General features: G+C 43.5%; 1 protein-coding gene across 5 annotated transcripts in view; it reads right to left on the reverse strand.

Moving 5' to 3' along the window:
• Positions 1-16218, reverse strand: part of LOC118393284 (desmocollin-2-like) — a 36389-nt gene that overhangs the window by 5000 nt on the left and 15171 nt on the right. For all 5 annotated transcript variants that reach the window (XM_052461249.1, XM_052461262.1, XM_035785833.2 and 2 more), the window contains 10 exons: positions 12818-13017; positions 12381-12545; positions 11960-12115; positions 11655-11799; positions 11423-11577; positions 10878-11012; positions 9316-9501; positions 8153-8400; positions 7604-7746; positions 2601-2828 (listed from right to left, as the gene is read on the reverse strand). In XM_052461249.1, the coding sequence (XP_052317209.1) occupies positions 2601-2828; positions 7604-7746; positions 8153-8400; positions 9316-9501; positions 10878-11012; positions 11423-11577; positions 11655-11799; positions 11960-12115; positions 12381-12545; positions 12818-12955 (1699 nt within the window). In that variant the 5' untranslated portion in view covers positions 12956-13017. The remainder of the gene's footprint in view (positions 1-2600; positions 2829-7603; positions 7747-8152; positions 8401-9315; positions 9502-10877; positions 11013-11422; positions 11578-11654; positions 11800-11959; positions 12116-12380; positions 12546-12817; positions 13018-16218) is intronic.

Consider the following 16218-nt stretch of genomic DNA (forward strand, 5'->3'; position numbering starts at 1 on the left):
CCTGTTCCACTACAGCCCTGTCATAGTCCATGATAATCTCCTTTGTCTTGCTTACATTGAGGTAGAGGTTGTTGTCCTGGCACCACACTGCCAGGTTTCTGACCTCTTCCCTATAGGCTGTCTCATCATTGTCATTGATCAGGCCTATCAACCTTGTGTCGTTGGCAAACTTAACCTCTAGGGTATATGGGACGCTAGCGTCCCACCTGGTCAACATCCAGTGAGATTGCAGAGCGCCAAATTCAAATACAGAAATACTCATAAAACTTCAGAAAAGATAGAACTATTTTACATAGGTTTAAAGATTAACTTCTTGCGAATCAAACCAGCCCAGCAGACAAATCATTACAAACAGTATCCAGCCATGTAGAAGAGTTACACAAGTCAGAAATAGAGATAAAATTAAATCGCTACCTTTGATGATCTTCATATGGTTGCACTCAGAAGACATTCATTTATTCAATAAATGTTCCTTTTGTTCGATAAAGTCTCTCTTTATATGCGAAAACCTCTGTTTTGTTTGTGCGTTTTCTTCAGTAATTCACAGGCTCAAACGCAGTCACAACAGGCAGACAAAAAAATCTAAATTGTATCCGTAAAGTTTATAGAAACATGTCAAACAGTGTTTATATTCAATCCTCAGGTTGGTTTTAGACTAAATAATCAATAATATTTCAACCGGACAATAACGTTGTCAATATAAAAAGGTAAACAAGAAAGGCACTCTCAGTCGCATGAAAAAGCTCTGTGACAGGGCAGGGTCCACTCATTCAGACTGCTCTTACTCCCCCATTTTTCAGAATACAAGCCTGAAACAATTTCTAAAGACTGCCTACCCTTACCACCTGGGGGAGGCCCATCAGGATATTCAGGATCCAGTGGCAGAGGGAGGTGTTTAGTCCCACTGTCCATAGCTTAGTGATGAGTTTGAGGGCACTATGGTGTTGAACACTGAGCTGTAGTCAATGAACAGCATTCTCACATAGGTGTTCCTTTTGTCCAGGTGAGAAAGGGCAGTGTGGAGTGCAATAGAGATTGCATCATCTGTGGATCTGTTGGGGCAGTATGCAAATAGGAGTGGGTCTAGGGTTTCTGGGATAATGGTGTTGATGTGAGCCATGACCAGCCTTTCAAAGCACTTCATGGCTACAAATGTGAGTGCTACGGGTCGGTAGTAATTTAGGCAGGTTACTTAGGTGTTCTTGGGCACAGGGACTATGGTGGTCTGCTTGAAACGTAGGTATTACAGAATCAGTCAGGTTGAAAATGTCAGTGAAGACCCTTTCCAGTTGGTCAGTGCATGCTTTGAGTACAAGTCCTGGTAATCCGTCTGGCCCTGCGGCCTTGTGAATGTTGACCAGTTTAAAAGGTTTTACTCACATCGGCTACGGAGAGCGTGATCACAGTCGTCTGAAACAACTGGTGCTCTCATGCATGCCTCAGTGTTGCTTGCCTCAAAGCGCACATAGAAGTAATTTAGCTAGTCTGGTAGGCTCGTGTTAATGGGCAGCTCGCTCCATAATATTTTGCAAGCCCTGACACATCCGAAGAGCCTCAGAGTCGGTGTAGTAGGATTTAATCATAGTTCTGTATTGAAGCTTTGCCTGTTTGATGGTTTGACGGAGGGCATTTCTTATAAGCTACCGGGTTAGAGTCCTGCTCCTTGAAAGGGGCAGCTCTACCCTTTAGCTCAGTACGGATGTTGTTTGTAATCCATTGCTTCTGGTTGGGGTATGTACGTATGGTCACTGTGGGGACGACGTCATCAATGCACTTATTGATGAAGCCGGTGACTGACGTGGTGTACTCCTCAATGCCGTCGGATGAATCACAATACACATGCCAGTCTGTGCTAGCAAAACAGTCCTGTAGCTTAGCATCTGCGTCATCTGACCACTTCCACTTCCTGCTTTAGTTTTACTTGTAAGCAGGAATCATGAGGATAGAATTATGGTAAGATTTGCCAAATGGAGGGTGAGGGAGAGCTTTGTATGTGTCTCTGTGTGTGGAGTAAAGGTCGCCTAGAGTTTTTTTCCCCTCTGGTTGCAAATGTGACATCCTGGTAAAAATTTGGCCAAATGGATTTAAGTTTTCCTGCATTAAAGTTCCCGGCCACTAGGAGCGCCACCTCTGGATGAGCATTTTCTTGTTTGCTTATGGACTTATGCAGCTCATTGAGTGCGGGCTTCGTGCCAGCATCGGTTTGTGGTGGTAAATACAGCTTTATTTTTTCTCATCTTAAATAGACTGCTACAAAAAATGTAGATGTAAACTCTCTTGGTAAATACTCTCGGTCACTGATAACTAAAAATGTTCTTGACCTGTGCACCTACATTGTAAACCTTAAATCATAGGTTAGATTGTAGCAACCTCGTGATGGGTATAGGGAACATCGATAGGTTTAGGCTATGTTACATTGAGCTGGGTGAATAGAATATGAATGACAGTCATCCAATATGCTGTAATAGAAATAAGGCCAAGCTAATTCAAAAATATATCTTCCTCCCTCATCTTAAACGTCAGCGACCGCCACTGCTCTGGATGTAGACATACTATACCCACAATTCAACCACATTTCAACCCCAACCCACTCTACTCACTTTGAATGTCTCTCAGCCTCCATTTCCCATCATGCCCCTCTGGCAGCATGAAGTTGAAGGGTCTGGCATAAGGTGATAGGTCAGCATCCTCTGCTTCTATGGTTACAGAGCCCATCTGCCCGTCCTCCCCCTCACACAACGTCAGGTATGTCCCCGAGACGATCATCGGGACGTTGTCATTAACGTCCTCGATCAGCAGCGTTATATTGCCATTGCCAGATTTCTTACCTAAGAGACAGAAAGAAGGTGGAGGGGTCAGGTGAACAAGGTCAAGCTCTGAGCGGCAGTCCCGATTGGGTAACTTTTCAGGTTTCACTCATTCAAAACTGAAATTATTCATCCATTCGTTCATTCAAACCTGGAATCTCTCATCCATTCATTCAAACATGATGTCATCTGTCACCTGAATTAATTTGTCTATTCATTCAGTAATCCATTCAACTATTTTGTTACATCTAAAATCCATTGTATTATACAATAGTGCCACATAACAAAAGTACAATACTTTGAGTGGAATATGTAATAAGTTGAAGTGCTGTACACACACATCCACAGTTATGTTATGGTCAAATGTAGCCATTATTATCTAAATATGAAATAATTGATGGCTAACAATAAAGTACCTTACTGTGATTGATTTAAATTAAAATGGTCAATCAGAAATATGTATATTTCTCAAGCTAGAATGTAGCTAGGACTGCCTGGGAGTGGCCTGAGAGAGGGGCCTAAATGGGAGGGATATGTAACCTGAAAACTAGCAGTTATGGGCGGAGAGGTTTGAAACTCTGTTAGTTGGAATTGCAGGCTGTCTTTTCAAACAGCTCTTATAATAAAAAGGTATTATCATAATTTTCTAAATTTCACAGTATTATTCCAATCTCATTGTGAAATATATTTATATATATTTTTAAAGATAAATCATGTGTTTGACTGCACTGCTCCTTTAATAAGAAAAACAGCTTGTGAGTGTTCTGTTGTGTAGATTTCCTTTGGGCGTTTAGGACAGTTCAGCCCTAATGAAGATAAAACAGTTCAAGTGTCTTGAATGAATGTCCTCCTGCCACATTCTATGTGACTCTGTACTTAAAGCAAGACTAGATAGAGACAGATAGCAGCCAACGGCTTTGATCCAATTTACACTATGGTGTTGCGTGACCCTTTCACACATATCACTCTCAGGAATGGTAGACATTCAGATAATACAGATTAGCTTAACCCTTTCAATTCAATGGGCTTTTTTGGCATGGGAAACACACACTACATGACCAAAAAGTATTTGGACGCTTACTCGTCAAACATCTCATTCCAAAATTATGGGCATTAATATGGAGTTGGTCCCCCATTTGCTGCTATAACAGCATCCACTCTTCTGGGAAGGCTTTCCACGAAATGTTGGAAAATTTCTGTGGGGACTTGCTTCCATTCAGCCACATGGGCATTATCGATGTCGGGCACTTAGCCCTGGCATGCAGTCAGCATTCCAATTCATTCCAAAGGTGTTCGATGGGGTTGAGGTCAGGGCTCTGTGCAGGCAAGTCAAGTTCTTCCACACAGATCTCAACAAACCATTTCTCTATAGACCTCACTTTGTGCACGGGGGCATTGTCATGATGAAACAGGAAAGGGTCTTCCCCAAATTGTTGCCACAAAGCTGGAAGCACAGAATAGTCTAGAATGTCATTGTAAGCTGTAGAGTTATGATTTCCCTTCAGTGGAACTAAGGGGCCGAGCCTAAACCATGTAAAACAGCCCCAGACCATTATTCCTCCACCAAACTTTACAGTTGGCACTATGCATTGGGGCAGGTAGCGTTCTCGTGGCATCTGTCCGTCGGACTGGCAGATAGTGAAGAGAACGCGTTTCCACTGCTCCAGTTTCCAATGGCGGCGAGCTTAAACAACACTCCAGCCAACGCTTGGCATTGTGCATAGTGATCTTAGGCTTGTGTGAGGGTGCTCGGCCATTTAAACCCATTTCATGAAGCTCCCAAGAAACAGTTATTGTTATTGTGTTGTAAACGAGGACATTGTTATTTTAAAAAAATGTTTAACCTTTATTTTAATAGGCAAGTTAAGTCAGTTAAGAACAAATTCTTATTTTCAATGACGGCCTAGGAACAGTGGGTTAACTGCCTGTTCAGGGGCAGAACGACAGATTTGTACCTTGTCAGCTCGGGGATTCGAACTTGCAACCTTCCGGTTACTAGTCCAACGCTCTAACCACTAGGCTACCCTGCCGCCCCATGCGATTTTTACGTGCTTCAGCACTAGGCGGTCCCGTTCTGTGAGCTTGTGTGGCCTACTACTTCACGGCTGAGCCGTTGCTCCTCCTAAATGTTTCCACTTCACAATAACAGCACTTACAGTTGATCGGGGCAGAAATTTGAAGAACTGACTTGTTGGAAAGATGGCATCCTATGACGGTGCCACATTGAAAGTCACTTTGAAAGTCTTTAGTAAGTCCATTCTATTGCCAATGCGGTCTATTGAGATTGCATGGCTGTGTGCTCAATTTTATACACCTTTCAGCAACGAGTGTGGCTGAAATAGCCGAATTGACTAATTTTAAGGGGTGTCCACACACATATATAATATATACATAAAGCATGTTTACATTGCCAAAGCAAGTGAAATAGAGAATAACCCAAAGTGAACTAAACAATGCAAAATTAAGAGTACTGTGTTGTAACAATGTGCAAATTGTCACACCCTGACCTTAGTTATCTTTGTTTTCTTTATTATTTGGTTAGGTCAGGGTGTGACGAGGGTAGTTTGTTTCATTTTTGGATTGTCTAGGAGTTTTTGTATGTCATGGGGTTTTCTAGTCTAGGTGTTTATATGTCTATGGTTGCCTATATTGAGAACCAATCAGAGGCAGCTGTTTATCGTTGTCTCTGATTGGGAACCATATTTAGGTAGCCATATCCCTTGGTTATTTTGTGGGTTGTTATTCTGTTTAGTTGCCTGTTCTGCACTAGCCATATTGCTTCACGGTTAGTTTTGTTTAGTTCTGTTCAGTGTTCTCCCTTTTATTAAAGAGTTCTGTTCGCTTACAACGCTGCGCCTTGGTCTCCTCTCTATGACGACAGTGACAGAACAACCCACCAAACTAAGCATCGTACTAAAAAGGAGTGGACATCTTGGTCCCGGGAGAAAGAGGAGTGGAGGACATCCTAGACCTGGGAGGAGGTAATGGCAGGGGACAAGACCCTGCCATGGAAGCAGGTGGAGACAGCGCAGGAGGAACGGTGTCGATATGAGGGTACACGGCTGGCACGGAAGCCCGAGAGGCGGGGCACACGAGGAGATTGCATGAGTCAGGTCGGAGACTTGAGGCAACTCCTCGTGCTTACTGTGGAAAGCGTGTTACTGGTCAGGCACCGCTATGCGGTGGAGCGCACGGTGTCTCCAGTGCGCTATTCTAGCCCGGTGCACTCTATTCCAGCTCCTCGCATTAGCCGGGCTAGACTGGGCATCCAGCCAGGAAGGAGGGTGCCGGCTCAGCACTCCTGCTCTCCAGTGTACCTCCTTGGACCAGGATATCCTGCGCCAGCTTTGCGTACTGTGTCTCCGGTGAGTCTACACAGCCCAGTACGTCCTGTGCCAGAGCACTGCATTTGCAGGGCGAAAATCTACATCCAGCCAGGACGGGTTCTGTCAGCTCTACACTCCAGACCTCCAGTATGGCTCCAGAGTCCAGTACGTCCTGTTCCTCCTCCCCGCACTCGCCCTGAGGTCTGTCATCAGCCCAGAACCACCAGTGCCGACACCACGCTCCAGGCTTCCAGTGCGCCTCTAGGGTCCAATACGCCCTGTTCCTGCTCCCTGCACTCACCCTGAGGTGTGTGTCCTTAGCCCGGTACCACCAGTTCCGGCACCACGCACCAGGCCTACAGTGCGTCTCGGCAGTACAGAGTATCCGGCAACAGTGCCCAGTCCAGAGCGTCCGGCGACAGTGCCCAGTCTCCAGCGACGGTCCGCAGCCCGGGGACTCTAGCGGCGGTCCCCAGCCCGGGGTCTCTAGCGACGGTCCCCAGCCCGGGGCCTACGGTGAGGATCCACGGGTCAGTGCTACAAGAGCGGACTCAGTGTAAAGAAGGGGGGCAGCATCCAGAACCAACGCCGCCACCAAGGTTAGATGCCCACCCAGACCCTCCCATATAGGTTTAGGTTTGCGGCCCGGGAGTCCGCACTTTTGGGGGGAGGGGGGGGGGGTACTGTCACACCCTGACCTTAGTTATCTTTGTTTTCCTTATTTGGTTAGGTCAGGGTGTGACAAGGGTGGTTTGTTTAGTTTTTGTATTGTCTAGGGGTTTTTGTATGTCTATGAGTTTTTGTATGTCTAGGGGTTTTCTCGTCTTGGTGTTTATGTCTATGGTTGCCTAGTCTTGGTTCTCAGAGGCAGCTGTTTATCGTCGTCTCTGATTAGGAACCATATTTAGGTAGGCATATTCCTTGGTTATTTTGTGAGTTGTTATTCTATGTTTAATTGCCTGTTCTGCACTAGCCATATTGCTTCACGGTTCGTTTTGTTGTTGTGTTTAGGTCTGTTCAGTGTGCTCTCTTTTATTAAAGAGTTCTGTTCGCTTACCACGCTGCGCCTTGGTCTCCTCTCTATGACGACTGTGACACAAACAGTTAAAGTACACTGAGCACAAAGGAGAGTTTCCACCTACCACAACCTGATTGACAACCCAACAACACTGATCAGCCACACCCCAGTTCAGCTACTCCAGGTGTTCTCACCAACGACTCACAACAGCATAGCAAGTATGTTATACTGTCAGGACATGGTCCTTTATGAACACCAATAAAGTCATGTTTTACTGTGTCACTGCATGTTCACCTACACAGAGTAACGCTGTAAACCTAACAGGGAAATGTTATTAAACCCCAAAAGGAAGATGTTTCATTTCATACTAATACATGTATGAAATATCCTTCATACACTCTCCAGTGCGGTTGCCCATGTGTTATAACAGTTTGGGTGAAAACCACACTCACTCTCGTCCACAGCTTTGATAGAGATCGTGTAGGCTCCGTTGGTAACTAGAGGAGACTCAAGGTCGATGGTGTTAGCTACCCTCAGCTCTCCCGTGGTCTCTCCCACAGCTATCCATGAGCCAGGGTCAAATTTGGTGTAGTACCTACAACACACAAATCAACATTTGTATTGGTAAGATGCAGATGTTATTGCAGATGTTGCGTAAAAAAAAAAAATACTACAAAGTTGCTTAGGAGCTAGAAGCAGACCTGCCATGTCTGTCAGCACGATCTTACACACACACAGAGAGAGAACAGGTTTAACAGATAGCATAGAGCTATTGATGCATTCCAAACTATAGGTGACAAGTGCAACATGATATGCATGTAGAAACATGAATAGAAGAAAACAACTAATTTAATATAAAGGAAAATATAATTTACTCCCAATCTACTCTACTATAACCAGCTTTAGGGTAGTCATTGGTCTATATTCTTCCTTTACTCTACTGTTACTGGATGTGTAGGGACAGTGGGTCGCTAGTGTGCACTAGGGACAGTGGTCCGTACCTGATCCCCTTGCTACTCTTGGTCTCTGGGTCCAGTGCGGTGTAGGTGGAGAGGAGGGTACCGTTGGGAGTGTTCTCTTTAACCCTGATCACCATGTTAGGAGGGGTAAACTCTGGTCCCTCGTCCTCGTCACCCACACTGACATCCACAGGGATGGACAGCCAGGTCCCTGCCATGCCCACCAGGGGAGCCTCATTCTGGGCAGAGATCATCAGCTTCACTGTCTTCCCTTTCTCATAATCAAGAGGCTGGAGGAGGGGTGGGAGAGTAGGGAAGAGGGGGGAAAAAAACAGGTTAGGCTCATGACTAACTCAGACTGGCCTGGCTGTCATTCTGTCAGCATTAGCCTGAGCTCTGTGGCTGCATCCCCAATGGCTCCCTATTCCCTACCAAGTGCACAACTTTTGACCAGAGCCCAATGAGCCCTATGGCCCCTGGTCAAAAGTAGCACACTATATAGGGAATAGGGTTCCATTTGTGACATAACCTGTGCAAAATGTTCCTGTTACGACTCAGGTCAAGCTGAAGTCTCCATCCTCTGACACATTTAGCACCCACCTACCAGAGAGCAGAGACTCACTGTGACCTGCTAATAATAACAACCACGCTCACTTCTTATCACTGCTACAACTTAGACACACATACAAGTCTGACAAGACTAATCCACACTCACCAGGCAGGCCAAAAGTCCATCCAACCTCATATTGCGGAAATATATATAAAACACAGGGAAATCATGTTTTTGACTGCACTGTCTCTTTACTAAGAAAAACTGCTTGTGAGTGTCTCTGTGTGCGACACTGTGTGACACACACAGAGAGAGACAAGTCTGCCAAGACAAATTCCACACTCAACTCTCCAGAGAGCTGCCTCTGAATTATAACAATGTGAGCAGATTAATATCATCATTCATCTTTTAGTCAGTGTCGCTCTGTCTGTCATTCTGTCAGTCTCTCTCTGTAGCAGTCTTTTTATTTGTGTCAGTCAAGTAAAAAGCAAGCGTTGACACACCCAAACGAGATGGACATGTGCTGACTAATGGAATAGTAAAGTTATGAAATCATAGTAGTATACCCATAAAAGTATTTGGAACATATTTCAAGTATGTGACTATCTTTGTTTGTGTCAGTGCTTTCGTCTGTGGTTGTTGTTATCTCTGTCACCTTGATGACATAGAGCAGGCCCTCGTTGGTTTCAGGGTCCGTGTCGATCCGGAAATTCCCATTCTCGTTGCCCTGGGTGATGACAAACCTGGCGTTCCAGTTTGGAGTCTTCTCCTCATCCTTGTCATCCACAGGAATCCTCAGGACCAGCATGTCTGCTTGGTTCTCCTTCACAGTGGCCTTGTACTGTCAGGCAGAAACAAACTAAATCATTTTGTAAATTAAGTGGAGCCCTCGTTTTTTGTTGTTGTTTTTGCCCAGTTATATTTCACCTATTTTTTTATGTAAATGTTTCCTTTTAAGTGCAAATTTTTTTTATTTTTAATTTTACCTTTATTTAACCAGGCAAGTCAGTTAAGAACATATTCTTATTTTCAATGACAGCCTGGGAACAGTGGGTTAACTGCCTGTTCAGGGGCAGAACGACAGATTTGTACCTTGTCAGCTCGGGGGTTTGAACTCGCAACCTTCCGGTTACTAGTCCAACGCTCTAACCACTAGGCTACGCTAAATACATTAAATAAATAGCATCGCCTGAATATATTTGACTATTTAAGTAGCGTTTCAATAATGACCACTTAGCACCTACTGAAAATACCGAGGTGATTTGTTGACTGCATTATTAACACCGCATACCGGTTTTGATCAGACACATATGGACAGGTACGAAAGGTCAAAAGGGTAAAAGAGGGCAGTAGTCTTTTTAAACCAAGATATCAGACAATACCACTTCTGTGAAGGATTGCACAACTTGTTAACTTTCCCCAAATTCCCAGGTTTATTGCTTACTCCCTTTTGATTCCGGGAATCTTTCATCAAGGATTTCTAGGAAATCTGGTAATTTAGTAAAAATGTCCAGAATTTTACAACCTTACTATGTGTTATTCTCTTTACATTAAAACACATTTTGCAGGTCTGCTTCCAATCAAAATAATGTGTTAACTAATACACTCTAAATGGCCTGTCACGCAGAGATTAGCCAGCAGTGTTATTTTCCGACAGCCAATAACATGTAAATAATTTCCTTTATAGTGCATGACTTTTGACCAGGGCCCATAGGGCACTATGCAGGGAATAGGGTGCTATTTGGAACACAGACACAGTGCTGTCTCATGGCAGAAGGGTTGAGAGGTTAGAATAGGACCTCAGGTTACAGAACTGGTAACCTGTCCAGGCAATCACTCTCTACAGCTTTGATGTTACCTGAATATCTCAGCATGTTTGAGAAAAGTGAAAATCTATTTACCATTTTCAAATGCTGTAGGCTAATGCATTGTTGTGGGGGGGTGGGATAAAGGACAAAAAATAAAATAAAAATTCTTGCTCAAGTGTTGTCAAAATGTAACGTTTTCTACATATTCACTCTATTGCTATTATTTGTGTGCAATATCGTTGAGTTTGTGTCAAAGATGAGTGATTTATTGACTGCATTCCAAATGGCACCCTATTCCCTATATCCAGACGGACTCCGGTCAAAAGTAGTGCACCATATAGGGAATAGGGTGCCATTTAGGATGCAACCATAGTCGTCATCTTAAACACAAGTGGGAGGAGTGACGTACGGTGGTCTCCCTGAAGGTGGGAGGGTTGTCGTTGATGTCCAGTAGCGTAATGGTGGCCGTAGCAGTGTTAAACAGGCCGTTCTTAGCTCCGTCCATGTCCCGGATCTCCACGGTAACAGCATTGACAACCTGCGTCTGGAAAGACCCAAACACACAGAGAAACATTTCTACTACATATACATTTTAGTCATTTAGCAGACGCTCTTATCGAGAGTGCATACATTGTTTCGTACTGGTCTCCCAGAACCCTGGCATTGCAAGCTCAATGCTCTATCAATTGAGCCACATGGGACCTACAACATTTCCACCACAGAAAACCTCAGTGAAGTATCATCATTCAAGAGTACTCAAGTCTACTCTGCTTTATACCTCAAATTCAGTACACCGTTCAATTAGCGAGAATGTCAGAGACTAACAATTACTTGTTACACAATATTAACATAGCCCAACAATACAATAGGCAAAGTCTATATTACAGTGATGCTGGTGTATTTAGAGGGAAACAGGTGGGTGTTGAATAAGGAAAGAAGCCCTGCCTATGGTACCTCTCTGTCAAGAGTGCTGGTCTTGGCTGTGATCAGCCCACTGTGAGACCCGATGGTGAAGAACTGACCACCAGTCAGAAGGGTGTATCTGATCTTAGTGTGGGGGGTGTCTGCTTCATCCTTATCAGTGGATTTCACTTCTCCTACCTCAGTACCTGGAGAGAGGCAGGGAGGGAGAGAGAGAAAGTTAAAATACAATATTGATCTCAGGCACACACACACACACACTCACCAGGTTTGCACTGCTCTAACACAGAGAAGGTGAGTGGTCCAGAGAAGGTCGGTGCGTTGTCATTGATATCTTCCACCAGAACAGTAATGTCCAGAGGCCGATCTGTCTCCTTCCCCGACCGCCTGTCAAACACCTGGGCTGTGAACTACACACCACTCATTAAGAACACACATACTGAACACTTTTGGTCTGAGGTACAGACAGCAGACAGACAAGATGACTCCACTGCTATTATCTTGCCTATAATCATTGTGCGTTCATTTCGACAAACTTTATGGCCTGTATTGAAGGTCTGTCACACTTACCACAAACTTGGGGTACTGTTCCCGGTCAACAGGGTAGTGCACACGCACCATGCCTGTGTCACGATCCACAGAGAAAAGCTTCTCCGGGGGCATGTTCACCCCTGAACCACTGATTATATAGTACACTGTGAAATTCACTGATGAATCTGACCCCACCTACAGAGGGGGGAGGGGGGGGCAGACAAACTTACAGAAATAGCCTAAAATAACACCAGTACAGTTCTAACACACTGACACATAAATCAAGAGCCAAGGAGAGAAGTGAATGATGATTCCAAAAGGGGGGAGTTCAAGATTGGAGGAAGGTGATTGAGATGAGGGGGGTTACAGAAGAGGGATAGGAGAGTAAGACTGATGGGATACATGAGGAAACAGAAGGGAGGATGTGAGGACGGTGATAATGATGAATGCATGTCCTCACCAGTTCTACATCTTTGGGGAAAGGAGGGATGTCCTGCTCTATGATGCTGAAAGGGAGAGGACTCCATCTCCTTTTAGAGCGCCTCAGGACCTCAGACGGACCCCTCTGAACCCCTTTATGTGCAGGCACATTGAAGGGCACCCTCATGGGTACTTGAATATGCTCCTACAAGGACAGTGTCACAGTGATAAGTAAAGACACAAGCAGTCTACTTTCTAAACCTTACAGGAAGACTCACATATCTACTATAATACTACTGTAACTCTGTTATTGCTTTTCTGTTGTAGAGGGCAGTTTGAGTAGAAGGGTTGGTGGGGAGTACTGGGTGTGTCTTCTGTTTGTGATCCAATACTGTATGTTGCATATATGATTCATTGCATGATTCAGTAATGTTACAGTAAAGTCATTCAGAAGTATCCCTCCCAGGCATTACTCACCTGTTCAAGATCTGGGGACAGATGGACCTCCATCCTCCAGCGCCGTCCTCCCCCGTCCCTCCCCCTCACCCAGAAGGACCTGCCCTCCGCTGTAACCGTTGTGACGTTCACCGTGACAATGGTGCCGTCGCTCCGCATGGCGAAGTGGGGGTCACTGGAGGTCAGCCACTGTCCCTGTATGTGACACCCTGTCACTGGTACTGGACAACAGAGAACACAGACACCACACACTGTTAAGTCGATTGAACTATCATTAAAAGTGAATACATTTTATCAAAACAATTTTCTAGGTGTAATTATTATTACGTGATTTAACTAATCATGTAAACTTTAATGAACTATGAAGTCGGGGCACCACGGAATTATTTTAATAGAGTCTATTTCCCGAATCGACTCCTCAGATGTTTTCATATGTTATTGAGTACAGTGTTCTATTAATGATTATTAAATCTTTACCTTCCGTTAGTCTCATTCCAAACATCGTAAAATTTGTGGTTATCTGCACGAACCCTAGCATAAATTATGAATCAGCGATATACAAATTGGTTTAATTATTTATTTACTAAATAACTAATCAAGTCACAGAAATACATGAAAATAGACAATTAGTTCATACATGGGGTATTACATGATACAAAAAAATGTCCCTGGCGGACAAAACCGATAGCTGATAACTACACTCATAGAAATTGATAATACCTTACATGAACTACCTTTAATTTGAAAGGAAATTGCAATTTACATATTTACGAATGTATGTCGTCTCTCTCTATGGTCGCCGGTCCATCGGCTGGAGAGAGTCGACAGAAAGCCTCTGGTTTGTCCACCAGAGATCAAAGTCGAAGGTTGTTAGAATGGATACTTCAGAGTATCATTCAGAAATGCTTTTAGAATAGATGTTTCGGTGGTATTCTTGTTCTAGACTTAATTTCTAGCTGCAGACTAGACAATATTCATCTAAGATTTGCTCTTATTCTGTAGTGATCAATGGTCTCAGAGTTGAACCATTTCCAGCCGTGTAGCCAATGCTCCACATGGTATGGTCTTGTCCTTTGGTAGAGTTGTAGTGGCAACTATTTCAACATGTCGCGTCAGCTGCATGTTTTCTAGTCTCATGTCAATTTCTTTAGGTAGGATTGTAGTTCAACCATTTGCAACCTCAGCTTACACTGTGGTTTGTGTGGTCTGTGGTGAATTGCGTCACGAGTGGGTTTTATACACTACAAAGGGCGGTCCATGACACTGACGTAATGTCTATGCTCACGTAGGCGTAACTACGTGAGCATATATTTATAACATAACATTTTTGACATGCGTTTTTCTGGATTTGTTGTTGTTGTTCTGTCTCACTGTTCAAATAAACCTCCCATTAAAATTAAAGACAACTTCTTTGTCAGTGGGTGGGCAAACGTACAAAATCAGCAGGGGATCAAATACTTTTTCCCCCTCACTGTATATCCCCCCACTAGAATCCCCATACTTTAATGAAGACAGCTTCTCCATCCTGGAGGGGGAAATCAATCATTTCCAGGCCCATGGACATGTACCAGTCTGTGGCGACCTAAATGCCAGAAACGGACAAGAACCTGACACCCTCAGCACACAGGGGGACAAACACCTGCCTGGAGGTGACCGCATTCCCTCCCCTATATCCCCCTAGGCACAATTATGACAATATAACCAAGAAAAATGGGTCACAACTCCTGCAGCTCTGTCACACGCTGGGTATGTACATAGTCAATGGTAGGCTTCTAGGGGACTCCTATGGAAGGTACACCTACAGCTCATCTCTTGGCAGTAATACTGTAGACTACTTTATCACTGACCTCAACCCAGAGTCTCTCAGAGTGTACACAGTCAGGCCACTGACACCCCTATCAGACCACAGCAAAATCACAGTCTACCTGAACAGAGCAATACTCAATCATGAGGCATCAAAGCCAAAGGAACTGAGTAACATTAAGAAATGCTATAGATGGAAGGAATGCAGTTTGGAAACCTACCAAAAATCAATTATGCAACAAAAAATGAAAATCCCAGTAGAAATGTAACATCTCAGCTTCCCAATCAAATCTAAAAATGTCAAATAGAAAATCGAAGAAAATGAACAGCAATGACAAATGGTTTGATGAAAAATGCAAAAATCTAAGAAAGAAATTGAGAAATCTGTCCAACCAAAAACACATGGTGAATCGCTAAAACAATACAGAAATACACCACAGAAAAAGAAGGAACAGCACGTCAGAAATCAGCTCAAATTAATTGAAGAATCCATAATCTGGGAAAATTGGAAAACACTAAACAAACATGAAGAATCATCTATCCAAAATGGAGATGTATAGGTAAAACACTTATCTAATCTTTTTGGCTCGATAACAAAGAACAAACCGCAAAAACATACATAATTAAATACAAATCTTAGAATCAACTAAAAAAAGACTACCAGAACACACTGGATTCTCCAATTACCGTGAATAAACCACAGGACAAAAATATATATATATATATATATTTTTTTTTTAAATCAACCTTCCAACCCAAAAACACCTGTGTTGTTGATGGTATCCTCAATGAAATTATAAAATATACAGACATCAAATTCCAATTGGCTATACTAAAACACTTTAACATCATCCTTAGCTCTGGCATCTTCCCCAATATTTGGAATCAATGACTGATCACCCCAATCCACAAAAGTGGAGACCGTGGGATATGCAAACTTGGGAAAATCCTCTGCATTATCATTAACAGCAGACTCATACATTTCCTCAGTGAAAAAAATGTACTGAAAAAATGTCAAATTGTATTTTTTACCAAATTATCGTACTAGACACACATTCACCCTGCACACCCTAATTGATAAACAAACAAACCAAAACAAAGGCAAAGTCTTCTCATGCTTTGTTGATTTCAAAAAAGCCTTCGACTCAATTTGGCATGAGGGTCTACTATACAAATTGACGGAAAGTGGTGTTGGGGAAAAAAACATACAACATTATAAAATCCATGCACACAAACAAGTGTGTGGTTAAAATTTACAAAAAAACACACACAATTCTTCCCACAGGGCCGTGGGGTGAGACAGGGATGCAGCTTAAGCCCCACCCTCTTCAACATATATATCAAAGAATTGGCAAGGGCGCTTGAACAACCTGCAGCCTTACCTTAAAAGAATCTGAAGTCAAATGTCTACTGTTGGCTGATGATCTGGTGCTTCTGTCACCAACCAAGGAGGGCCTAAAGCAGCACCTAGATCTTCTGCACAGATTCTGCCAGACCTGGGCCCTGACAGTAAATCTCAGTAAGACCAAAACAATGGTGTTCCAAAAAAGGTCCAGTCGCCAGGACCACAAATACAAATTCCATCTAGACACAGTTGCCCTAGAGCACACAAAAAACAA

The sequence above is a fragment of the Oncorhynchus keta genome, chromosome 1 (assembly GCF_023373465.1).
Source record: "Oncorhynchus keta strain PuntledgeMale-10-30-2019 chromosome 1, Oket_V2, whole genome shotgun sequence".
Taxonomy (NCBI): domain Eukaryota; kingdom Metazoa; phylum Chordata; class Actinopteri; order Salmoniformes; family Salmonidae; genus Oncorhynchus; species Oncorhynchus keta.